Source organism: Orycteropus afer, unplaced genomic scaffold (assembly GCF_000298275.1).
Source record: "Orycteropus afer afer isolate SDZICR_OR568_19922 unplaced genomic scaffold, OryAfe1.0 scaffold00066, whole genome shotgun sequence".
In the NCBI taxonomy this organism is placed as follows: Eukaryota; Metazoa; Chordata; class Mammalia; order Tubulidentata; family Orycteropodidae; genus Orycteropus; species Orycteropus afer.
The window spans coordinates 4,525,715-4,549,244 of NW_006921653.1; the positions used below are offsets into that span (position 1 = coordinate 4,525,715).

Genomic DNA, 23,530 nt, shown 5'->3' on the forward strand with positions numbered 1-23,530 from the left:
CATAGTGCCTGAGGCATTTGATTGCTAACTAGAAGGCTGGCAGTTCAAACCCGCCAGCCACTCCTCAGAAGGAAGGTTGGGCAATCTACTTCCATGGTGATACTGCCTCAGAAACCCAAGGAGGGGTCACTATGAGTCGGGTCCAACTTGATGGCACATACACAACAATTGAATTGGAAAAAATATTCAATGTACTCTAAAGATTTCTCTTTCATGTTCTTTTATTCTTAGTCATTATAAGTTGTTTCTTTGGAGAGTTACATAAACAGGCCTCCCTCAAAGAATTGCACAGGTGGCCTTAGCAGAGGAGTTCTTTGCCTATTATAGGAAACAATAATTTCAGAATTTAAAAAAAAAATCCTGTGGATGCAATGTGCCAAGGATCTAAGCATCAGAAAGGAAGGGGGAGCCATAAGAGAATTGAGAAAGGTGAAAAAGTGACAATTTGAAAATTGCCTAAATTATTTGAAAAAATATTGCTTAATAAATTTTAGAAGAGCCAGAAAATTATTACCCCCCAAAAAAAAATGAAATTGAAAGAGGCAAAGAAACTTAAGAAGCAAGAGTTGTTTGTTTATTACCAGTAACAATTATTTTAATAAGTAAAAGTCAATAAATTCCTGCCTTCCTACCTTGTCAACAATGAATAACTCATTAAACTACTTGTAGAAAGAATATAGATCATTTGATTACATTGCACTTCATTGACTTGAGCCTTTTAAAGAGTCTGATTTTTTAAGGTGTTGAAAATGAATAATATGTTCTAATTTAAATTTGAATAAATGTTTAAACATTTATACTACTCCTACCACCACATATGCACAGATAGAGTGTTAGTAATTCACTCCCTGAGGAAAATAATACAGTATTGGAAGCCTCTGGGATCTAGAAAAGAGTACTTTCCAAAGAACAAATTTGATACAAACACATTGTGCCTGATCTAATTCCTCTGAAGAGATAAGAATGGAAGAAAGATTTCAAAGAAAATAGAATCAAGACCTTCTTTGTACACATCTATTTGATTGTTAAATGCACTATATTTAGAAATTCTGCTAACAGCTGTATAGATATATTCAAAACTAATACCTTTCTAAAACTCAGAATTGTTTATCCAAGCTTGTATCCAGGAATTACAACATCAGTACAAACAGAAGAAAGCTGGCTTCAGTATTTGTCTGATCGAAAGCAGCAGGAAGGTGAGTAGTTGGAGTAGAGTGGTTTGAACAGAATAAGTAGCTTTTGCTGGAAGTTGGGATTGCATACTGCAAGGAGCATGGATATAGAAGGCCATGAGAGTTATATCTGAATCCAAACTCTAACACAAATTAAGATGGACAAGTTATTTAACCTCACTGAGTCATATTGTTTCTTCTTCTGATGGTAATAATACTTCCATCATAGGATTGTTAGAAAGATCAGAATGAGACTAAATATTTAAACTCTCTGGCAGTTAGTATTTAATAAATGGCAGTACTTCTGTTCACAGCAAGAAATAACCTAAAAATTTTAATTAAATAATTTTTAAAAAGTAAAAAATAATCTGCATTTTTGACACAAACCTGTCTTTTTTATTATTGAAGTAACATGTGTACAATGTTTTTAAAAAGTCAAATCATTAAGAAATATATCATGTAATAATTAAAATGGAAACATCCCAATATAATTCTCAGAGGTAATCATTATGAATAGCTTTTCTTTCCAGACTTTTATATTTAAATTTTATGTTATGTCACTTATCATTAAATACTTACTGAGTCCCTACCATATGCAGAGCACCTGTCATAGGCCAAGCTCTGTTCTAGGGAAACAACAGTGAACAAAACAGACAAAATCTATCTCAATGATCTTATATTAATGTATCAGGAGAAGGGAGGAGTGAGATAAATAACAATACAAAATAAATTTGTAAATACACAATAATGTTAGATGATGTAGGTGCCAGAAATTTATCGTCTCAAGTTCTGGAGACTAGTAGTCCAAATTCAGTGTCCACAGAGCTGTCCTCTCCAAAGTCCCAAGGGGAGATCTTTTCTTATCTCCCTCAGTCTCTGGTAGCCCAGGAAGTCCTTAGCATATAGGTTCATCTTCATGCAGCTGTCTTTTCTCTGTCTCTCTGTCTCTTTTATAGTCATTCATACTGGGTAAGGACCCACCGTACTCCAGTATGACCTCATGTTAACTTAACTGATAATATCTTCAAAGACACTATTTCTAAACAAGGTTAAGTACACAGGTACAGGGGTTAGGATTTTTACTTACCTTTTTAGAGGAGACAATTCAATTCATAACAGAAGAGAATAAGGAGTGTTAGCGTGGAAGGGCTAATAGTTTGCACAGGTGCTCAGGGAAAGCTTCATTGAGAAGCTGAGATATTTGATCAAAGAGCTGAAGAAGAGGAGAGAGTAAGCCCTGAGACTCTCTCTGGGTACAATGTTCTAGGCAGAGGGAACAGTAGTCCCTCCCTCTAGAACATGAAGGATGCCAATGTGGCTCCAGTAGAGTAAGCAAGGAGGAGAATCCGATGAGATGAGGTTGGAGAAATAACGAGGACTGGATGTTTTTCACTGTGAGTGAAGTGGGAAGTTACTTGAGGGTGAGCAGAGGAATGACACAGTCTAACTCATATTTTAATGGCTGCTGATCTGCTGTGCTAAGATTATGAGGGGATCAGGGTGGAGCAAGGATTGAGCCCTGGGTCACTCCATTGTTAAGTAGTTGGGGAGATGAAGAGGCTACAATAAAGGAGACTAAGAAAAAACAGCCAATAAGATAGAAGAAAAACAAGTTGTAGATGCCAAGGAAAAAAGTGTCCTAAGCAGAAGAGAATGATCAGCTAGATCAAATGCTACTTAGTGGTCAAGGAAGATAAGGACAAAGAATTGACTACCAAATCTAGTATGGTGACTATGATAGGGCCAGTTTCAGTATAATTGTGTGGATGAAAATCTGATTGGAATGGATTCAAGGGCTAGTGGTAGAAGGGAAATTGAAGTTACTAAGTGTAGGATAAAAATGGGACTCATACCCCACACTCCCATTTTATTGCTAAATTTTTAACACTACAACTTTTGTTGTTATGTGCTCGAGTCAGACCAGACTCATAATGACCCCTCCTTGGGTTTCTGAGGCAGTATCACTATGGAAGTAGATTGCCCAACCTTCCTTCTGAAGAGTGGCTGGTACAACTAATACATAAAAAATAATATTTTTTAAAAATCAAATAAAACAAGTTTCATATGATGATTACCTGTAATTTCAGAGAACACCACTATTATCACATTGCTCTATATCTTCCCAAATCTTTTTCTAAGCTTTTACATCCATATGTGGAAATATAGACAGTAGTTTGGCACTTTTTGTTTGTTGTTATTTACATAAATGGTTACCACACTGAATATGTTGTTATACCTGCTTTTTCACTTAATATGTCTTAGAAATGTTTCCAGGTCAGGAAATAACAAATCTTCATCATTCTTTTTAATTCTTGTATAAATAGTACATAAGGAGCTCTGGTGGCGTAGTGCCTAAGGCACTTGACTGGTAAGCAGAAGGCTGGCAGTTCTAACCCACCAGCCACTCCTTCGAAGGAAGATGGGGCAATCTACTTCTGTAGAGATACCGCCTCAGAAACCCAAGGAGGGGTCACTATGAGTCGGATCCGACTCAATGGCAGTGAGTTTGGTTGGTTGGTTTGTTTTTTTGATAAACAGTATATGGTATAGACAAGCAGTTGTTTATTTCAAGATTCCCCAATTGAAATGTTATAAAGTTGTTCCTAGATTTTCACTTCCTCAGTGTTATAGTAAACCTCCTCCTCTTTGTATATATATCCAAGTATTTCCCTAAAGCAGATGCCGAGAAGTGGTATTACTGGGTGAAAACCTACTCAAGAAACCAAACTCACCACTATCAAATTGATTCTGACTCATAGTGACCCTAGAGGACAGAGTAGAACTGCCCCATTGGGTTTCCAAGGCTATAAATCTTTACAGAAGCACACTGCCTCATCTTTCTCCAACAGAGCACCTGGTGGGTTCAAACTCCAAACCTTTTGGTTAGCAGCAAGATACATTAACCATTGTGCCACCAGATCTCCTGGGTGAACAAATAGGCATATTAATCATGGCCTTCATAAAGAGCTGACCCAATGTATAAAACCAAACTCACTATCATTGAGTTGATTCCTACTAATAGCAACTCTCATTGGGTTTCCAAGGCTGTAAATCTTTATGGTAGCAGACCACCTTATCTTTCTTCTGCAGAGGTGCTGATGGGTTCAAACTATTGACATTTTGGTTAGCAGCCAAATGCCTTAACCACTACACCACCAGAGCTCCTTTGACCCAAGGTATACTTCCACCAAAAGAGTTGAGAGATCACTTGTTTTCCTACCCTTCCAAATATTTTATATTGTCCCTCTTTTAAATTTATACCAGGGTAATATGTGCAAATTATACTGTATCTTATTATTATTTTGTTTTGTTTTCCTTGATTAGTAGTGAAGTTAAAACTCTTGTTACCAGAATATATTTTCAGCCATTTGAATATCTTCTTCGAATTCAACAAATAAACAAATGTTTATATCTTTTGTTCATTTTTCAATTGGTCATCTTTTTAATATTTTCTTAGCACTTTACATATATGGTAATACTTTGAATAATGTGTTGCAAATTTTTTCTTTTGTCTTTTACCTTTGTGGTGTGCTCTGTCATACGTAATTTTAAATTTTTATGTAAATAAATCATTTCCTTTGTGAGTTTTATATTTTGTGATTTATTTTAGAGGTCATTCCCTAACTGAGAGGAGCTGTGGTGGCACTGTGGTGAAAGCTTTAGGCTGCTAACCAAAAGGTTAGCAGTTCAAACCGACAAGCTGCTCCGTAAGAAAAAGATGAGACAGTCTGCATCTGTACAGGTTTACAGCCTTAGAAACCCTTTGAGGCAGTTCTACTCTGTCCTATAGGGTTGCTATGAGTCAGACTGGACTCAATGTAGTGGGGAAGGTGGGTTGCTAACTAAAGATTATAAACGTATTTTCCTATATTTTTTTCTAACACTTATATGATTTTATTTTTTACATTTAGCTCCTCAATTAATATGCAGTTCATTTTTGTGAATGACTTGAGAAAATATCAGTATTTTCTTTTTTTCTAATTCTTTCTCCAGTAATAATTAATAGTCCAATCCTTCCTCTGTGCTTTGAAATATCTTTAAACCAAACCAAACTCACTGCCATCGAGTTGATTATAACTCATAGTGACTCCCATTGGGTTTCCAAGACAGTAAATCCTTACAGAAGTAGATTGCCCAGTCTTCCTTCCATGGAGTGGCTGATGGGTTTGAACCACCAAGCAAGCTTCTGGTGAGCAGTCAAATGCCTTAGGCACTATACCATACCACCAGAGCTCTTTTGAAATATCTTTTGTTGTTGTTGTTATGTGCCATCGAGTCAGACCCGACTCATAATGACCCCTCCTTGGGTTTCTGAGGCAGTATCACTATGGAAGTAGATTGCCCCATCTTCCTTCTGAGGAGTGGCTGGTGGGTTTGAATCACCAGCCTTCTGGTTAGCAGTCAAGTGCCTTGGGACCAGACTCATAATGACCCCTCCTTGGGTTTCTGAGGCAGTATCACTATGGAAGTAGATTGCCCAACCTTCCTTCCGAGGAGTGGCTGGTGGGTTTGAACCTCCAGCCGTCTGGTTAGCAGGCAAGTGCCTTAGCCACTATGCTACCAGAGCTCCTGTGTATATATATAAATATTCTGTTCCCATGAACTCTTTGTATTTGCCTACACCAATACTACATTGTTTTATTTTTTTTAGTTTTATAATGTATTTACTATCTGATAAAGCAGATACTCTTTCAGAGTCCATGGGTAGTACAAACAGTTAATGCTCTCAGATGCTAACCAAAGGATTAGAAGTTTGAGTCAACCCTGGGGCACCTTAGAAGAAAGGTCTGATCAATGCAGAAATGGCATTTTATAAAATCTAACACCCATTCCTGATAAAAACTCTCAGAAAAATATAAATAGAAGGAAAATTCCTCAACATAATAAAGGGCTGTGGTGTAGTTAAAAGTACATAGTGTGGCTTTTCTAGCCATAATTCTTTGTAATTTGTAATGCTGAAATTTGCCATGAGCAACTGAGTAGCCCTGATTGTTAAAGTAATCCACCGGGGGTATTTATTTTGGGAGCAGCACAAAGTAATTTTCTGGGAAGTTCACTGTCTCTCAGGTGTATAGAATTCTGATGTTGGGATTGGTTGGTTTGGCCACTCTGCCAGGCTCAAAATGAGCCCTCCTAGAGGCAGAAGGAATCTTTCACTGCTGACTGAGAGATGTAAGAGACACACATTGCTGAGAGAGAGATGTGAGAGACAGGCACTGCTGGGAGAGAGATACCAAGAGACACTCACTGCTGGCAGAGAGACTGTAGGCTGAGAGACAATGGATTGAAAGAGACTGAGCATGTTCCTGAACTTGAATTGTAGCCTGTTGCTTCCCTAATAAATCTCATAATCTGTGAGTTCTGTATGGCCACTGCAACGAATTATCGAACCCAGCAGAAAGGTGGTGGGTGGGTGCTGTGAGAGGAACGGTTGGTGTCACGGTTGGTGAAAGGGCTGGAAGGAGGTGGCATGTCCGGCCTTGCAGGGATAGGCCTTGGGCTACTGATGGTGATTCTGTTTTCCTCTTGTGGGGTTAGAGGAAGTCAGAAGATGTGGCCTTCCTGCCACTTTGGCAAGGACATATATGCAAAACCAACAACAAACATTATTCTCGATGGAGAGAGACTGAAACCATTCCCCTTGCAAACAGGAAGCAGACAAGGATGCCCTCTATCACCACTTCTATTAACATTGTATTGGAAGCCCTAGCCAGGGCAATAAAGCAAAAAAGAGAAATCAAAGGTATCCAAATTGGTAAGGAAGAAGTAAAACTTCCTATTTGCTGATGATAAGATCCTATACATAGAAAAGCCAAGAGACTCGGCAAAAAACAAAACAAAACAAAAAAACCAACTAGAACTAATTGAGAGATTTAGCATAATGGCAGCATACAAGATCAACATCCAAAAGTCAGTTGGATTCCTCTACACCAACAAAGAGATTGCTGAAAGGAGATAAGGAAATCAATACTATTTACAATAACTACCAAAAAATAAAATACAATACTTAAGAATAAATCTCACTAGGGACACAAAAGACTCATACAAAGAAAACTGCAGAACACTACTTCCAGAAACCATAAAAGATTTAAAATGTATTGACCCATGTCACTTTAGTTTTGTGTATTTCACTGTACATAAATTATATTTCAATAAAATGTATTTAAAAAAAAAAAGAAGAAGAAAGAAACCTTAAGAGATCTACATAAATGGAAGAGCATACCATGCTTGTGGATAGGAAGATTGAACATTGTGAAAATGTCAGTACTGCCTAAAGCAATCTGTACATTCAATGCAGTCCCAATCCAGATCCTATCAACAGTTCTTTAATGATGTGGAAGGACCAATCACTAATTTTATATGGAAAAGAAAGAGACCTATTGAAGAAGAACAACAAAGTAGGAGGTCTCACACTCCCAGATCTCAAAACCTGCTATACAGTCACAGTAGTCAAAACAGCCGGTATTGGTACAATGACAGAATATAGACCAGCGGAACAGAATTGAGAACCCAGAAGTAGATCCATTGACTATGATCAGCTGATTTTTGACAAAAGGGCTGAAACCCATTATATGGGGGAGGAGATGGTCTCTATAACAAATGGTGCTGGAAAAACTGGATATCCATTTGCAGAAGAGTGAAAAAAGATCCATACCTCACACCATACACAAAAACTAACTCCAGATGGATCACAGACTTAAATGTGAAACCTAAAACTATAAAGTTCCTCAAGGAGGATATGAAGAGATTGGGACTCTCATACACTGCTGGTGGGACTGTAAAATGCTACAGCCACTGTGGAAAGCAGTATGGCAATTCCTTAAAAAGCTGGAATTTGAAATACCATTTGACCCAGTCATTCTATTACTAGGTATATATCCAAAAGAAGTGAGAGCCAGGACAAGAACAAATACATGCACACCTATGTTCATTGCAGCACTATTTACACTAGCAAAGATATGAAAGCAACCCCAAGGCCCATCAACTGAAGAATGGATAACCAAACATGGTACGTACACACAATGGAATGCTAGGCAATTCTAAAGAATAATGTAGAATTTGCAAAACACTGCATAACATGGATGAACTTGGAGGACATTATGCTGAGTGAAATAAGTCAATCACAGAAGGACAAATATTGTATTAGTTCATTATTGTAAAAAGTCAAGGCAAGGTTTATATATGGAAGGAAACTTTCTTTGTTGTTTACCAGAGGTGGGAGTGGAGGGGAGGGAACACTGAAAAAAATTTTTTTAAAAAAGAAGCGCATGATAATCTACTTCCAAAAAATTAGCAATTTACATCTCAGCAGCCTTTGCCTCAGTCTCATTGTAAGTTGCTCTGATTGGCTTTTCATCATTTCAATCTTAAGTGCTTTTGATCTTCTAGACGTTAATTCAGAGTTTCTGGGATGTGGATGGTCTTCTTCCCCATCTCCAGTGCTTCTCTGGAATCTGCAGAGGGTAGAAGAGTAATCCTGGTGGTTTAATTCTCTGCCTGAGCTGGAACCTTCCTAAACCAATTATCCTCCTACCTGAGAAATCTTACATAGAATAACAGACATAACATAGACATGAATACTTAAGCAGAAAACATATGAGTATGTACACCATGATTATAGTCAAGTAAAATATGCATCCATGTACTATTTTAAGACTATAAAGGAACAGGGAAACATTTTTAAATGTGATATATTACAGTGATGAGTTTGCTCTATTTGTTTGTTATTGGTAATGTCATTTGGAAAAGACCAAAAGTTGAAAGATAAAATAAACACACTTAACAGGGGTACTTATTTTTCTAAGAGATTACTTTCTTTTATACTAAACATCTTTTCTGTTTTGTGCAGAGTAGTGACAAATGTTTACTCTTTTTACAGAGAAGAAAACACGCCCACTGTTGAAGAAGAAAGCTGAACCTAAAAGCCTGGCTTCTGAGTTAAGAAGTAAATAGCTGTTTGGAGTCATATCCTTTTGGTGGCAAAGGCATACAACTATTGGAGAACCAACCCTTATCTTTAACAATGTCCACATCCTTTAGAAAAACACTCCCCCCAAACATGTATGCAAGAAGGTGTTGAAAATGATCATTTCACTTATATTAACAACGAAACTGACTCATACCGGTACTACAGACTAAAATGAAGGGTTTCAGGACATTTCAACAGTGTGTGTGATGGCAAAAAAAAAAAAAAAAAAAAACCTCATCGCCCTTGAGTCAGATCCGACTCAAAGCGACCCCTCCTTGGGTTTCTGAGGCGGTATCACTATGGCAGTAGATTGGCCAATCTTCCTTCCTAGTGTTTGGTGGGGAGGAGGATTAATGGGACTCTCCAAACCAGAGAAAATGGAATGTATTAAAGGTGTTAAACTTTCCTTCTAAATCTATCCTTTCTCTTCAGAAAAGTGGGTAATTAATCCAGAAGAGCCAAAATTAAAGATTTTATACGAGCTGGAGGTAAGAAATATTTACCAGATTAATTTGTACACTGTTTTCAAGATTCAAAAAAAAAAAAGCTTATTTAATCTTCAATTTTTCTTTTTCTTTCCTTTTTTTTGAATAGTTTAAGGATGACTTCATGAAATTGTTTGCGCCTTCTCTGAAAACATTACCCAGCATTGGGCCACCATCCATTCTCACATACAAACCAGAGATTACTAATTTAAACATTACATTCAAGGTGATTTTAATTCATATTCTTTAGTAGTAGTAGTAGTAGTAGTAGTAGTAGTAGTAGTAGTAGTAGTATAACAAGTTATATAAAATGTCACATGATAATTTGTACAATAAATAATGAACATACTTGTCTTAGTTATCTTTTGCTACTATAATAGAAATACTATAAATCAGTGACTTAAACAGAAATTTGTTTCCTCACGGTTTAGGAAGTTACAAGTCTGAATTCAGGGTGCCAGCTCTAAGGAAAGGCTTTCTCTCCTCTGTGGGCTCTAGAGGAAGGTCCTTGTCTCTTTGAGCTTCTGCTTCTGGGTGATCGTCACGTGGTTTGGCATCTCTCTTCCCCCACCTCTGCTTCTTCACTTGCTTATCTCTTTTACATCTCAGAAGAGATTGACTTAAGACACACAGTACACAAATATGGTCTAATTAACATAACAAAGAAAGCTCATTTCCAAATGGGATTCTAATGACAGGTCTCTAAAAACCCACTGCCTTCAAGTCAATTCCAACTCTGATTCTATAGTACAGCAGATTTCCAAGGTTTCCAAGGCTGTGAATCTTTACAGAAGCAGACGGCCTCATCTTTCTCTCTTGGAGCAGCTGGTGGGTTCGAACTACCAAGTTTTGGTTACAGCTTAGTGCTTAACCACTTCACCACCTGGGCTCCTTACCACAGGTATAGGGGTTAAGATTTACAACACTTAATTTTGGGGGGACACAATTCAATCCGTAACAATACCTTTTAAAAAAGAGTTCATATGATTGGAGTAGCCTTTAGGCAGGGTGGCCATAAAGCCTGGGAGCCTAGATGAAAACTGCCATATTTGATCATGTTCAGTGACCAGTTAGTGCCTGCACTTGACAGGCCAGGGAAGGGTCACCTCAGTGATTCCAACAGGTAGTGCCCCATCCCACTATATCAGAATGGTGAGGGAGTAATAGAGGAAGATAATTTCCAAGTCTGGATTGGACAGTGAGGCCAGGTAGAGCTGTGGGCTCACTAGATCTGAACCCCCTTGATTACTACTTCTGGAGTCTGCTAACGGTACAGTTTTATTCATTAAAAGTAAGAGACACCATCATCCAAGGCAGCACATCAAGATGCATGAACTGAGCTTGCTGAAAATGCTGTGCATTTGTGGCCATTTTGCACAGACGTTGAACTATGTAGTACTAATCAGGGGCAGCACATTGAATGTGTCATGTAATGTAATGTCAATAAACATTTATGATTTATATTTGGCCAGGTTTCTAGGCTTTCTGGTCCTCTTATAGCCTCATCTGGCTGAAATTTTATTCAACCATAGTACCTTCCTTTTCTGGACCACAAAGGCTTATATCCAGAGAAGTTTCTTCAGCTTGGATTATGGTTTCCTTGCCAGATACGAGCCAGAACAGGCAGAAGGCCTCCAGACATTTGTTCTTGCACTTGTACCTACACAGAGTTGGCTCTTCCTGCTACTGGGTAGAACTTTCAGGCCCTCTAGACCAAGCATTGATAGCAACCAAGTTCAAGATCAGCAGCAGCTAGCTTGCCCAGTACTTGTCTCCAGCCACATCTCCTGATACAGATTCCAAGCCCACATGTGGTTCTTTGAAGTATGTCTACCCTGCTTTACCTTAGCCCTTAATAGGGACAAGGATCATAAGCTGAGTTCACTACGAAATCTCTTGTATGAAACAGACTGTAGATGACCTGGTGTTGCCAACCTGTCTCTCTACCTGCTCTATCATTTGTTAACTATCCTAGGTTTTTCACCACCATTTCCTATTATAAGGCTTTTGATGATGTACAGTACTTTCTATTGGGTAGTTTCAATGGTCTAAAGATAATGGGTGTTTCTCTGAGGTGGGAAATCCTTCACTGCACTAGCTACCTCAGTCACCATGTAGGTGGCCATTTTGCCAGTCCCAGAGGATGGTTTTCATGGCAAATATATGAAATTCCCTGATGATGTTCGTGATCTGCAAGGACTTCACTCTTTTCCTGGAGGCCTATGCTGAGTCTTGGCTGCTCACCTGCCCAAGAACCTCTGCAGTCACAGACATGACCTCATGTCACTGATGTGGCCACAGTGCATCAGCCCTTCATGAAGTCACCTGAGCTCCTGCCTGTCTGATCTCTTTGCTTCTACAGCCTCCCTCTCCTGAATAACTTCCACAGTACAAACAGGAAAATTCAGAGCCCCACTGTACGTCACCCCTTGAAATATGACTCTGATTTATTTTAAAGCTGATAACTGTAAATTCTGGCCTACACAGTAATGTTAAGATTTTCTTTCTTTCCTTATACTTCCTGAAAGAGTTTGTGGTATTCAGTCCATTTGCATAAAATCAGGTGTGTATTATCCCTAGTCTTTCTCATCTAGTTACACACTATAAGCCACCCCCCAGAGACACACCCTGTTGTTGTTGTTGTTGTTGTTTTGTGCCGTCGAGTCGGCCCCTACTCATAGCGACCCCTCCTTGGGTTTCCGAGGCAGTATCACTACAGAAGTAGGATTGCCCAACCTTCCTTCCGAGGAGTGGCTGGTGGGTTTGAACCGCCAGCCTTCTGGTTAGCAGTCAAGTGCTTTAGCCACTATGCTACCAGAGCTCCTGAGACACACCCTAGGGGCTCTAATGTCAACAGAAAAGTGATTTCTGTAACTTTCTTAATATCTTGGGGAGGCATCCCTAGGTCCACCCAGCTCCTAATAGGCTCAGTTCTAGTTTAGTTGAGCTGCACCAGAAAGAGGTTCTCAAAATGACACCTCCGTCCCCTCAGTCCTCACCAACCTATGAGTAGAAGTGATATCACATTAATCTCACTGGTGCCTTCTGGTACAGGTCTTAGCCTCTGAAAGTCCCCCAACATGTAGTTCTGGGAGTCTCTAGGGTGGCTGACAGGATTTCTCATATTTGCAATCCCCCAATATTGAACATTCACTGCCCTTGCCCAGAGCCATGTTTTCTGCTGCTTCCAGAGCCTCTGGGCCTCCTTATCAGCACTTCTCCATTTTTTCTCTGCTTTGAAGGATGAAGAGGAGGAGCTATTGCCTAAGTGTGAATATTGTGGGAATGATCTACGAACATTTCTTTCCAGTATGGATTTTTACCCTGAGCCAATAAAACGTGTAAGTTCTAAAACAGGTTATTGAGGAAATGATCTTTTAAACATCTGCACATACATATCACATCATATTTTCTCCTGTATTGCTGCCATTGAGTTACGTGTCAGCCACCAGGGAATGTAAACCAAAACCGCAATGCAATGCCATACCATATCACTAGGATAGCCTTAACCAAAAAGACAGACAATAGCAAGTATTGGCTAGGATGTAGAAAAATTGGACCTTCATATACTGCTGAGGGTAATATAAAATGATGCAGCCATTTTGTAAAACTGTGAAAGTTCCTCAAAACTTAATATAGAATGCCACTCCTATGTATATACCCAAGAAAATTGAAAACATATGTCCATGTACCAACTCATACCATGAGTGTTCACATTAGCCAAAAAGTGGAAACAACCCAAGTGTCCCTCAGCTGACAAATGGATAAACAAAATACAGTATACCCATACATTAGAATGTTATCTGGCTATAAAAATAAATTAAGTAATATTATATGGTACAACATGGAGAAACCTTAAAAACATTATTCTAAGAAGCCAGCCACAAAGACTATGTGTTATATAATTCCATTTATATGAAATGTCCAAAATAGGCAAACCCATAGAAACAGAAGGTAGATTAGTGATTGCCAGGGATTAGAAAGAGGGGGCAATGGGGCATCACTGCTTAAGTATATAGGGTTTCATTTCGAGGTAATGAAAGTATTCTAAAATTGATCATGGTGATGGTTGTACAACTCTGAATATACTAAAAGACATTGAATTGTATCCTTTAAATGGGTGAATTGTATAGTATGTGAATTACCTCAATAAAGCTGTTACTGAAAAAGAAAAACTCTGATAGATTGTTAACCAATTAACCATTAGGCAACTTTTTTTTTCTCTTTCTCCTCTAATCATCTTCACCTAGGACTTAAAAAAAAAAAAAAGCTTTTGTTTTTTTTTGTTTTTCAGGACTCCTGTTGTATTCATTTCCAAAATCTAGTTGAATATATCTATGTTGAAGAACAAAAAAACCAAAGTGCTTGTGCTAAATTAATCTCTATTAACCCTCATGCAGCTCATGGCAGTGAAGTTGATAGACTCAAAGCAAAGGAAAAAGCCCTACAGAGGTAACATCAAGCCTTTGATATTGAAACTCAGATTTAATTCCATTTAATTGGAAATTGTTTTATAAAATGAATCCTTTTTTCCTACAAAACGTGTAATTTTGAAGATGTGTCCTCAGTGAGGCAAACTTACTACAGAACTTTGTGTATGTCATAAGATCTAGAAACTTTCAGAAATTAGAGGCTCACTGATGTAAAGTAGTGTGAAAGTTAGCCAGCTATACAGTTAGAAAGATAATCGACCACCATATATAACCACTTTAACTTCCAACACCCATAGAAAATTTGGGAGCTTCCAAAAACCACTCACAGTTTTGATAATTTGCTAGGTAGGACTCACTTCTCACTGAAAGCCATCATACTCAATGGTTACAGTTTATTACAGGTAAAGGATGTAGGTAAAATCAGTCAAGGAAAGAAAATCAAACGGCAGAGTCCATGAAAGGTACCAAACACAAAAGTTCTGCTATCCTTCCTTGCTCCCCAAATCATGCATAACATTACTTTTACAGTATCAGTGCGTGAAAATATATATGGAATATTGCCACCCAGGGAATCTCACCTGGGCCTTGTTGTCCAGAGTTTTTATTGGAGCTCCATCACATAGTCATGACTGATTGCCCATGTGAATGATCTCAGTCTCCAGCTTCTCAGAGCTCAGCTGAGGCTGTGGGAGCCAAAGCCCCCACCCTAAGTCATACTGCAGGTATGGGATTCAAAACTCCCACTCTATATCACACTGTTAGATTTTCTGGTGTGGTCAGCCCCCACCCTGAATACTACCTGGCCTCCCTATTTCCCACCCTCAGTCACATTGTTAGATAATCAGCATGACCCAGGCAAACAAGGACACTTCTATTATGCATGACATCCAAGAGTTTAGAAATCACCTCCCAGGAGCTGAGGGCAGACCAAATCTCTCTTTTGGCAAGGTTAAATTCCTTACCACTCATGCACTAATTTGTTGTGGTTGTGTGACATTGAGTAGATACCAATTCATAATGACTCTATAGGACAGAATAGAACTGCTCCATATGGTTTCCAAGGCTGTAATCTTTATGAAAACAGACCGCCTCATCTTTCTCCCATGGAGCAGCTGATGAGTTCAAACTGCCAACATTGTGGTTGGCAGCTGAACACTTAAACCACTGTGCCACCAGGGCTCCTTAGTTGAAATTTACCAATCCTAAATTCTCGGGATAATTTGGAAATCCTATATTAGAGAAGTGTGTCCACTAAACAGAGTAGCAACCTACATGCTCAGATTAAATAGATTCACAGATAATAACAGATAAGAATAATAAGATAGCATTTAAGCAGTTACAATTTATACTGTTCTGTTTTAAGCTTCAAATACATTTCAGATTTATGCATCACATATTTTTATTTGGTAGAAAACAGGAGCGACAAATGGCCAAACATTTGACAATACTAGCAGATGATGAGCCTAGTTTCTCTGAAGAAGGTGAGTTTACCAACACTGATTTTTGTACATCTGCTGTAGAATATCAGAAAGCTCAGATGTTTGAGCAAGAGCTACAACGGGTTTATAGATAAATGGGTGTATATATAAATGAAATATATAATTTTTCATTCCTAAATATAATAAAGTCTACATCAACCAAAATAGCTCAGGAAATCTGGTGTTTCAGCCTTCTGGTCTTTGTAGTTCCTGGTCTTCATCTCATTGTTATTATTGATTGAAATAAATTAGCAATATCTATATAGCACTTTAATGAGCTCTGTTGGTACAGTGCCTAAGGCATTTGACTTCTGACCAGAAGGCTAGTGGTTCAAACCGACCAGCCACTACAGGAGGAAGACAGGGCAATCTACTTCCATAAAGATTTACTGCCTAGAAAACCCAGTGGAGGTCGCTATGAGTCAGAATCAACTTGATGGCAGTAGGTTTGGTGTGGGTTTTTATAGAGCACTTTACAGATAGCTAAAGGGCTTTCAGGTTCTTTGTCTTTGTTTTATTACACAAATAGTCAATTTCATTTCCAGGCTTGGGTATGGAAAATCCGGATTACTTTTTTCATGTATTTGTACAGTCAGTTGGTTGGCCATTATAGCTATAGTATAGGGGCACTGATTTTAGAATAAAAAGTTCTAGATTTATGTCCTTGCTCCTCTCCTTAAACACTATCTAATTTTGGGTAAATTGCTTAATCTTTCTGAGTATCAAGCTCCTCCTCTACCAGTAAGAGCTATTGAAAAAATATTTAGGGCAGATATATTTTTGTTTGTTGTTTGTTTGTGACTAAATCCCTAGTACAGATTTCCTTGATATGCAAGCATTTCATACCAAAATGAAAGGCCAGGAAATTCCACTTAATGAAACTCTTCATTTTTCTTTTAACAAATGATGTCCTTATTTTTTAACAAAGAAGATCCTCATTTTAATTTAATGAAGGTCCTCATTTTTATTCTTATTTTAAAGAATAAGTGACTGATGAATCAGTGCATTTTTAATAGAGTTTGAAGTTTAATTTTAGAAGCAAGGTTTTGGAAAATTTAAAACATATATGTTCCTTCATGTGATTATTTTCCCATTAGATTCAAGGCACTTAAAAACGATTTCCTATCAACTATCCGTGGATATTCCAGAAAAGGAGCCAACTGATGAGAGCATATTTGATTTTCAAGTGGAAACTCTTAACTTACCCATTATTTGTTGTGATTCTAGGATAGCGTGTGGAAAGGTAATAAGCTTATAATTTTTCAAACTTGGCTTTTCAATTTTTAGTAGACTTTATAACAGTGTTTTTATAAATGTTTTACGGGAGACAGTTTTGCTTAAAAGGAGCTCTGGTGGTACAGTGGTTATGCACTCAGCTACTATCCAAAAGGTCAGTGGTTCAAACCCACCAGGTGCTACACAATACAAAGATATTGTAGTCTGCTTCTCTAATGATTTACAACAGCCTTGTAAACCTTATGGGCCAGTTCTACTCTGTCTTATAGGGTCTCTGAGTCAGAATCAGTTCAACGGCAATGGTTTTGGGTTTGAATATTTTGCTTAAAAGGAGCCCTGGTGGCACATTGGTTAAGCTCCTGGCTGCTAATTGAAAGGTCACCTGTTCAAACCCATTGCCATTCCTCAGAAAAAAGATGCGGCACTCTGCCTTTGTAAAGATTACAGCCTAGGAAATCTTATGAGGCAGTTCTATTCTGTCTATAAAGTTAGAATCAACTGGCTGACAACAGGTTTTTGAGATTTTGCTTTTTACTTTAAAATGTGATAATTGCACATTATAGAACATTTGGAACATGTAGAAAACTAGAAAGAAGGAGAAGAAATCAGTAATCCCAAGTACTCCCTCAAAAACCATTATAGATATTTGAACTTGTTTAGACCTATACTGCTCAATATGGTAGCAACTATCACATATGGCTGTTTAACTTAAAATTAATATTACATAAAATTTAAAATTCAATTCCTCAGTAACTCTAGTCATTTTTAAAATGCTGTATGGCTGCATGTGACTAGTGGCTACCATACCACACAGTGCAGATATAGAACACTTTTACTGTCACAGAACATTCTATTAGGCAGCACTATTCTAGACTTTTTCTATGCATAATATTTGTTAACATGCTTGTAATTGTATCATATATAATTTTCTCTTTCATTTAGTTGTAGCAAAATATTTTCCATGATATTACATAGTTTATATTAACATCATTTTAATAGCTGTATGTGCTACCACCCATCAGTCAACTTATATTGTTGTGGGTTGCATGTTGCTATGATGCTGAAAGCTGTGCCACCAGTATTTCAAAAACTGGCAGGGTCACTTATGGTGGAAGGATCTTCAGACTAAGACAGACTAGGAAGAAAGGCCTGGTAATCTACTTCCAGAAATTACCCAACTTATAGATCACAACAGAAACTGGTATATAGTATATATGGGTAAAACAAAAAGTGCCTGATAAAACAATAATAATAATGCCTTATTATTGGATTGACACAGGGGTTGCAACAATGGGCTCAAGTATAGCAAGGATCTTGGAGCTGGCGCAGTATCGGGTGGTATTTCGTTCTGCTGTGTATGGGGTCACTATGAGTCGGAAACGACTCGACGGCACCTAACAACAACGACAGTAATGCCTCGTAGGGTTCCAAAAAACAGTACACCCACTCCTCATTTATTGATATAGTTAGGTTCCAAAGAAAAGGTCATTATGCAGAAAGCAGCACTATGTAAAACATCAGCGAGCAAAATGCTTCTTTGGCTCTAGGAGTCATTTTCATGGGACTGCTTCCTCTGCTAAGCCACCATTAACAGCTAGGTCATCTCCACTTCCATACTTCATACTTAGGGCAGGTGGGTTGGCTTATGCCATTTCAAACCACAGGCAAAGCTGATTGGATCAGGATTTGCACCAGGAGAGCACTTGGCCTACTCTCAACACATGTGGAATTCTTCCTCTCCATGGAAATGCCCACCTACCCAGAATGGCCACTCATTGACCCTAGCATCCCCAAGCAAGCAAATGGCAGATCTCAGGGTCTGTAGTGAAGTGACTTCTATACACCCTGTCTGTGCCCCTCTGTCACATTCTTGAAGACTCTCAGCCTAAGTCTCAGCTCTGCTTGGTCAGCATAGCAGCCACCAACCTGTAGGCCTACCAGGAGAAGCTGCTGAGTATTGTTCAGGTCTGGCCTTTCTCTCTCTCTCTCAACTTTATTCACATTCAAGACTGGGGAGAGGAGTGGGATGGCAGGGATTGAGGACTTGGGGCTCAGGAGGAAAGCACTCTCACTCAAAACACATGGGTCCTTACCTGGCTTTAAGGTGATTTGAGTGGATATTTTAATGTTGTCATAAATGGAAATGTCATATAACAAAATAGTTGGTAAGTGAGGAATAGTTGGCTAGATTTAAAATACATGAACAATGGCACATGAATTAGGAAGGGTTACTAAATGGAGTTAATGTTTGGAGTATGAGAATTTTCCAGCACTCAGTTTGCATCAGGAAGGTTCAGTTAGTAGGAAAGGGCATCATGTTTGGTGAAGCAGAGGACCAAAAAGGGTGAGGGAGACCCTCAGTGAGATGGATTGGCACAATAGTCCCAGAGATGGACTCAAACATGCCATTTTATCATGAGGAGGGCACAGCACCAGGCAACATAAGATCACCATGAGTTGAAGTCAGCTTGATCGCAGCTACCTTTTTGCACTTGACTACTAAAAAGGTTAGTGGTTCAAATATACCCAGCAGCACTGCAGAAGAAAGACCTAGTGATCTGCTTCCATTAAGATTCCATCCAAGAAAACCTTGTACTCTTAAAACATGAAGTCACCATGAATCGGAACCAACTCAGGGTAACAAACAACAATAACATCTCTCTATTTTTGGTTTTTTGTATCTAATAGCTATGTGATTTTCCATATGATTTATTTAACCATCCCTCTATTATTGGACATACCAATTTTTTTTCCTATACTAAATAACACTACTTTGAATGTGCTAATTTTTTTTGCTATACTAAATAACACTACTTTGAATATCTTTGTGTATAAAATCTATTTCTATTAGTTCCTCAAAGTAGATCCCCAGAAGTTAAATTACTAAGAGCAGGTTTACCTCTCTTGGGTGCTAGAGAATTTACAAGGTGACAGTGACCACAGATGCATGACAGAAAAAATGCAAATTCTATCTAGAGGAAGATCACTCAGCTAGACCTCAAATTACCTATATTAATTATTCTTCAAGTTCATTTACCAGCACATACTGAAAATTAGCCAGGAACACATGAAAAATCAACACTACGATTGAAAGCCCAGACGAATAATACTCAACAAGAAAAGACATGCAAGAACTCTGGAAATTGAAATAATCTAACTATGTTTATAAATTTAAAAAAAAAACCTTGATAATGCAGGGGGAACAGAAACTATAAAGTGTTGTTGTTGTTGTTGTTGTTGTTACTTGCCATTGAGTCAGACCTGACTCAAAGCAACCCCTCCTTAGGTTTCTGAGGCAGTATCACTATGGAAGCAGATTGCCCAACCTTCCTTCCAAGAAGTGGCTGGTGGGTTTGAATTGCCAGCCTTCTGGTTAGCAGCCAAGTGCCTTAGACACTACACTACCAGAGCTCCTATAAAGTTATACAGCATATTTGAAAAAAAAAAATAATTATAGGAGTGAAAAATACAATGTCTTAGTTATCTAGTGCTGCTGTAACAAAAATATCACAGGTGGAAGGTTTTAACAAACAGAAATTTATGTTCTCGTAATTTAGGAAACTGTTGTTGTTGTTAAGTGCTGTCGAGTCATGTCCAACTCATAGCAACCCTATGCACAGCAGATCAAAACATCATGTGGTCCTGCAGCAGCTCCATGATCCTTGCTATAGTTAGCCCATCGCTGCTACCACCATGTCAGTCCATCTCATTGAGGGCCTTCCCCTCTTTCATCGACCCTCTACTTTACCGAGCATGACATCCTCCTCCAGTGAATGGTCCCTTCTGACATGACCAAAGTATGTGAGATGAAGTCTGGCCATCCTCACTTCCAAGGAGCATTCAGGGTGCACTTCCTCCAGGATAGACCTGTTAGTTCTTTCAGCAGTCCATGGTACTTTCAGCATTCTTCACCAACACGACGGTTCAAAAGCATCAACTCTTCTTTGGTCTTCCTTATTCATTGTCCAGCTCTCACATGCATATAAGGCGATTGAAAATACTGTGGCTTGTGTCAGGCGCACCTTAGTCCTCAAGAAAACATCCTTGCTCTTCAGCACATGGAAGAGGTCCTTTGCAACTGATTGCCCAGTGCCATATGTCATCTGATGTCCTGACTGCTGCTTCCATTGGCATCAATTGTAGAACCAAGCAATGTGAAGTCTTTGACAACTTCAGTCTTTTCTCCATTTATCATAATGCTGCTTATAGGTCTAGTTGTGAGGATTTTTATTTTCTTTATATTGAGATGTAATCCATACTGCAGACTGGATTCGTCAATCTTCATCAGTAAGTGCTTCAAATCATCCTCACTTTCAGCAAGCAAAGTTGTGTCATCACCATATCACAGGTTATTAATGATTCTTCCTCCAATCCTGATGCCATGTTCTTCTTCATATAGTCCAACTTCTTGGATTATTTGCTCAGCATACAGATTGAATAAGTATGGTGAAAGGATACAACCCTGACGCACTCCCTTCTTGATTTTAAACATGCTCCTTGTTCTGTTTGAACGACTGCCTCCTGGTCAAGGTACAGGTTCTTCATGAGTACAATTAAGTGTTCTGGAATTCCCATTCTTCTCAATGTTATCCATGATTTGCTATGATACACACAATTGAATGCTTTTGCATAATCAATAAAACACAAGTGAACTTCTTTCTGCTGTTCTTTGCTTTGAGCCAAGATCCATCTGACATCAGCAATGATATCCCTCATTCCACATCCTCTTCTAAATCCAGCTTACATTTCTAGAAGTTCTCTGTCAATATACTCCTGCAACCATTTTTCAATTATTTTCAGTAAACTCTTACTTGCATGCAATATTAATGGTATTGTTCAATAATTTCCACATTCTGTGGGATCACCTTTCTTTGGAATGGGTACAAATATGGATCTCTTCCAGTCAGTTGGCCAGGTAGCTGTCTTCCAAATCTCTTGGCATAGTTGAGTGAGTGCCTCCAGCGGGGCATCCATTTGTTGAAACATCTCAATGGGTATCCCATCAATTCCTGGAGCTTTGTTCTTTGCCAATTCCTTCAGTGCAGCTTTGACTCTTCCTTCAATACCATTGATTCTCGAACATATGCCACCTCCTGAAATGGATGAATATCGACCAGTTCTTTTTGATACAGTGACTCTATGTATTCCTTCCATCTTCTTTTATGCTACATGCATTGCTCCATATTTTGCCCATAGAATCTTTCAATATTGGGACTCAAGGTTTAAATTTTTTCCTCAGTTCTTTCAGCTTGAGAAATGCCAAGCATGTTCTTCCCTTTTGATTTTCTAACTCCAGGTCTTTGCACATTTTGTTATAGTAATTGGCTTTGTCTGCTCTAGCAGAGAAACTCTAAACTTCAAAGAGGAAAATGAAGATTTTTATCAACTTCTGCAGTCTATAATTGACCAAATGTGAAATCAAGATGTGTTAATTATCACTGGTGATTGGAAGGCAAAAGTGGGAAACAAAGAATAATTACCAGTAGGTGGAAAACTTGGCCTTGGTGACAGAAATAATGCTGGAAATCCCATGATAGAGTTTTACAAGACCCACTTACTCATTGCAAATACCTTTCTTCAACAACGCAATGGTGGCTGTTCTGGTTACCTAGTGCCACTCTGACAAGAATATACCACAGATGGGATGGCCTTAAGAAACAGGAGTTCATTCTCTCACAGTTTGGAGGCTTTAAGTCCAAGTTCAAAGTGCTAGGCTCTAGAGCTGTGTGAAAGCCCCTCAACCTTGGAGTCCAGCTCTGCTTCCTGCTCCCAGCCCACTGGAACTAGAGGTATTTCTTCACTCAGACAGCTACTGGCTGCTGCAGCTGACAGGCCCAAGGTTGACAAGTAAAAAGGCACAGTCCTGATATTCCCAAACCACACAACAGGCCATTAATTTAAGTCCATTGTTAAGTCCCAAGGTCGGCAGAGCATGGCAGGCTGCTGAACAATGACATGGCCACATGCAGGGTTCAAGTGTGCTATAAGCTACAGACTATCCTCAAGGCTTCTCCTTATATACAGGAAGCAGACCACATCCTAAAGGCAGCTACTCAGCTCCTTGTGGTAGATCCCACCATGGAGTTGATTGCCGGTCTCATCATGGGGAATAACTACCACCAGCTGCCCAGCCACTCAACCAGGCCCAGCCAAGTTGACATACAAATTTAACTACCACGGTGGCTATACATGTGGACTTCACCAGGAATCAGATTGACTACATCTGTGGCAAGAGGCAATGGAAAAGCTCAATATCTTCAGCCAAAACCAGGCCAGGAGCTGATTGTGGAACAGACATCAACTGCTCATATGCAAGTTCAACTTGAAGACAATTAAAACATGTCCATGAGAGACAAAATATGACCTTGAATATATCCCTTCTGAATTTAGAGACCATCTAAAGAATAGATTTGAAGCATTGAACACCAATGACCATTGAACCAGAATTGTGAGATGACATCAAGAGTATCATCCATGAAGAAAGCAAGAGGTTATTAAAACTATGACAAAGATATGGTAGCATTAAGGAAGAGAAAGACATAGAGAGGTACATGGGAGGTACAGACAACAAAAATGAACCCTTTTGCACATACAGTACTGCGTTGTCTGTGGAGGCAAACATGGGTATACGGGTGGATAGGTGAGTGAACAGGCTGAACTAGTAGGTATGTCTATGAAGCAGGGAGTGTACCCAAGAACATGTATAGGGTTGGCAGACAATGATCCTATAAGTTTATGTGTATGATCTGAATTCCCA

At 38.8% G+C, this 23,530-nt stretch overlaps 1 protein-coding gene across 1 annotated transcript in view; it reads left to right on the plus strand.

Moving 5' to 3' along the window:
- The window catches only part of ERICH6 (glutamate rich 6), a 106,717-nt gene that overhangs the window by 25,733 nt on the left and 57,454 nt on the right, over positions 1–23,530 (plus strand). The window contains exons 3-10 of the mRNA XM_007940203.1: positions 1,102–1,196; positions 9,052–9,117; positions 9,574–9,629; positions 9,736–9,852; positions 12,869–12,967; positions 13,921–14,078; positions 15,470–15,540; positions 16,635–16,787. Of these exons, the coding sequence (XP_007938394.1) occupies positions 1,102–1,196; positions 9,052–9,117; positions 9,574–9,629; positions 9,736–9,852; positions 12,869–12,967; positions 13,921–14,078; positions 15,470–15,540; positions 16,635–16,787 (815 nt within the window). The remainder of the gene's footprint in view (positions 1–1,101; positions 1,197–9,051; positions 9,118–9,573; positions 9,630–9,735; positions 9,853–12,868; positions 12,968–13,920; positions 14,079–15,469; positions 15,541–16,634; positions 16,788–23,530) is intronic.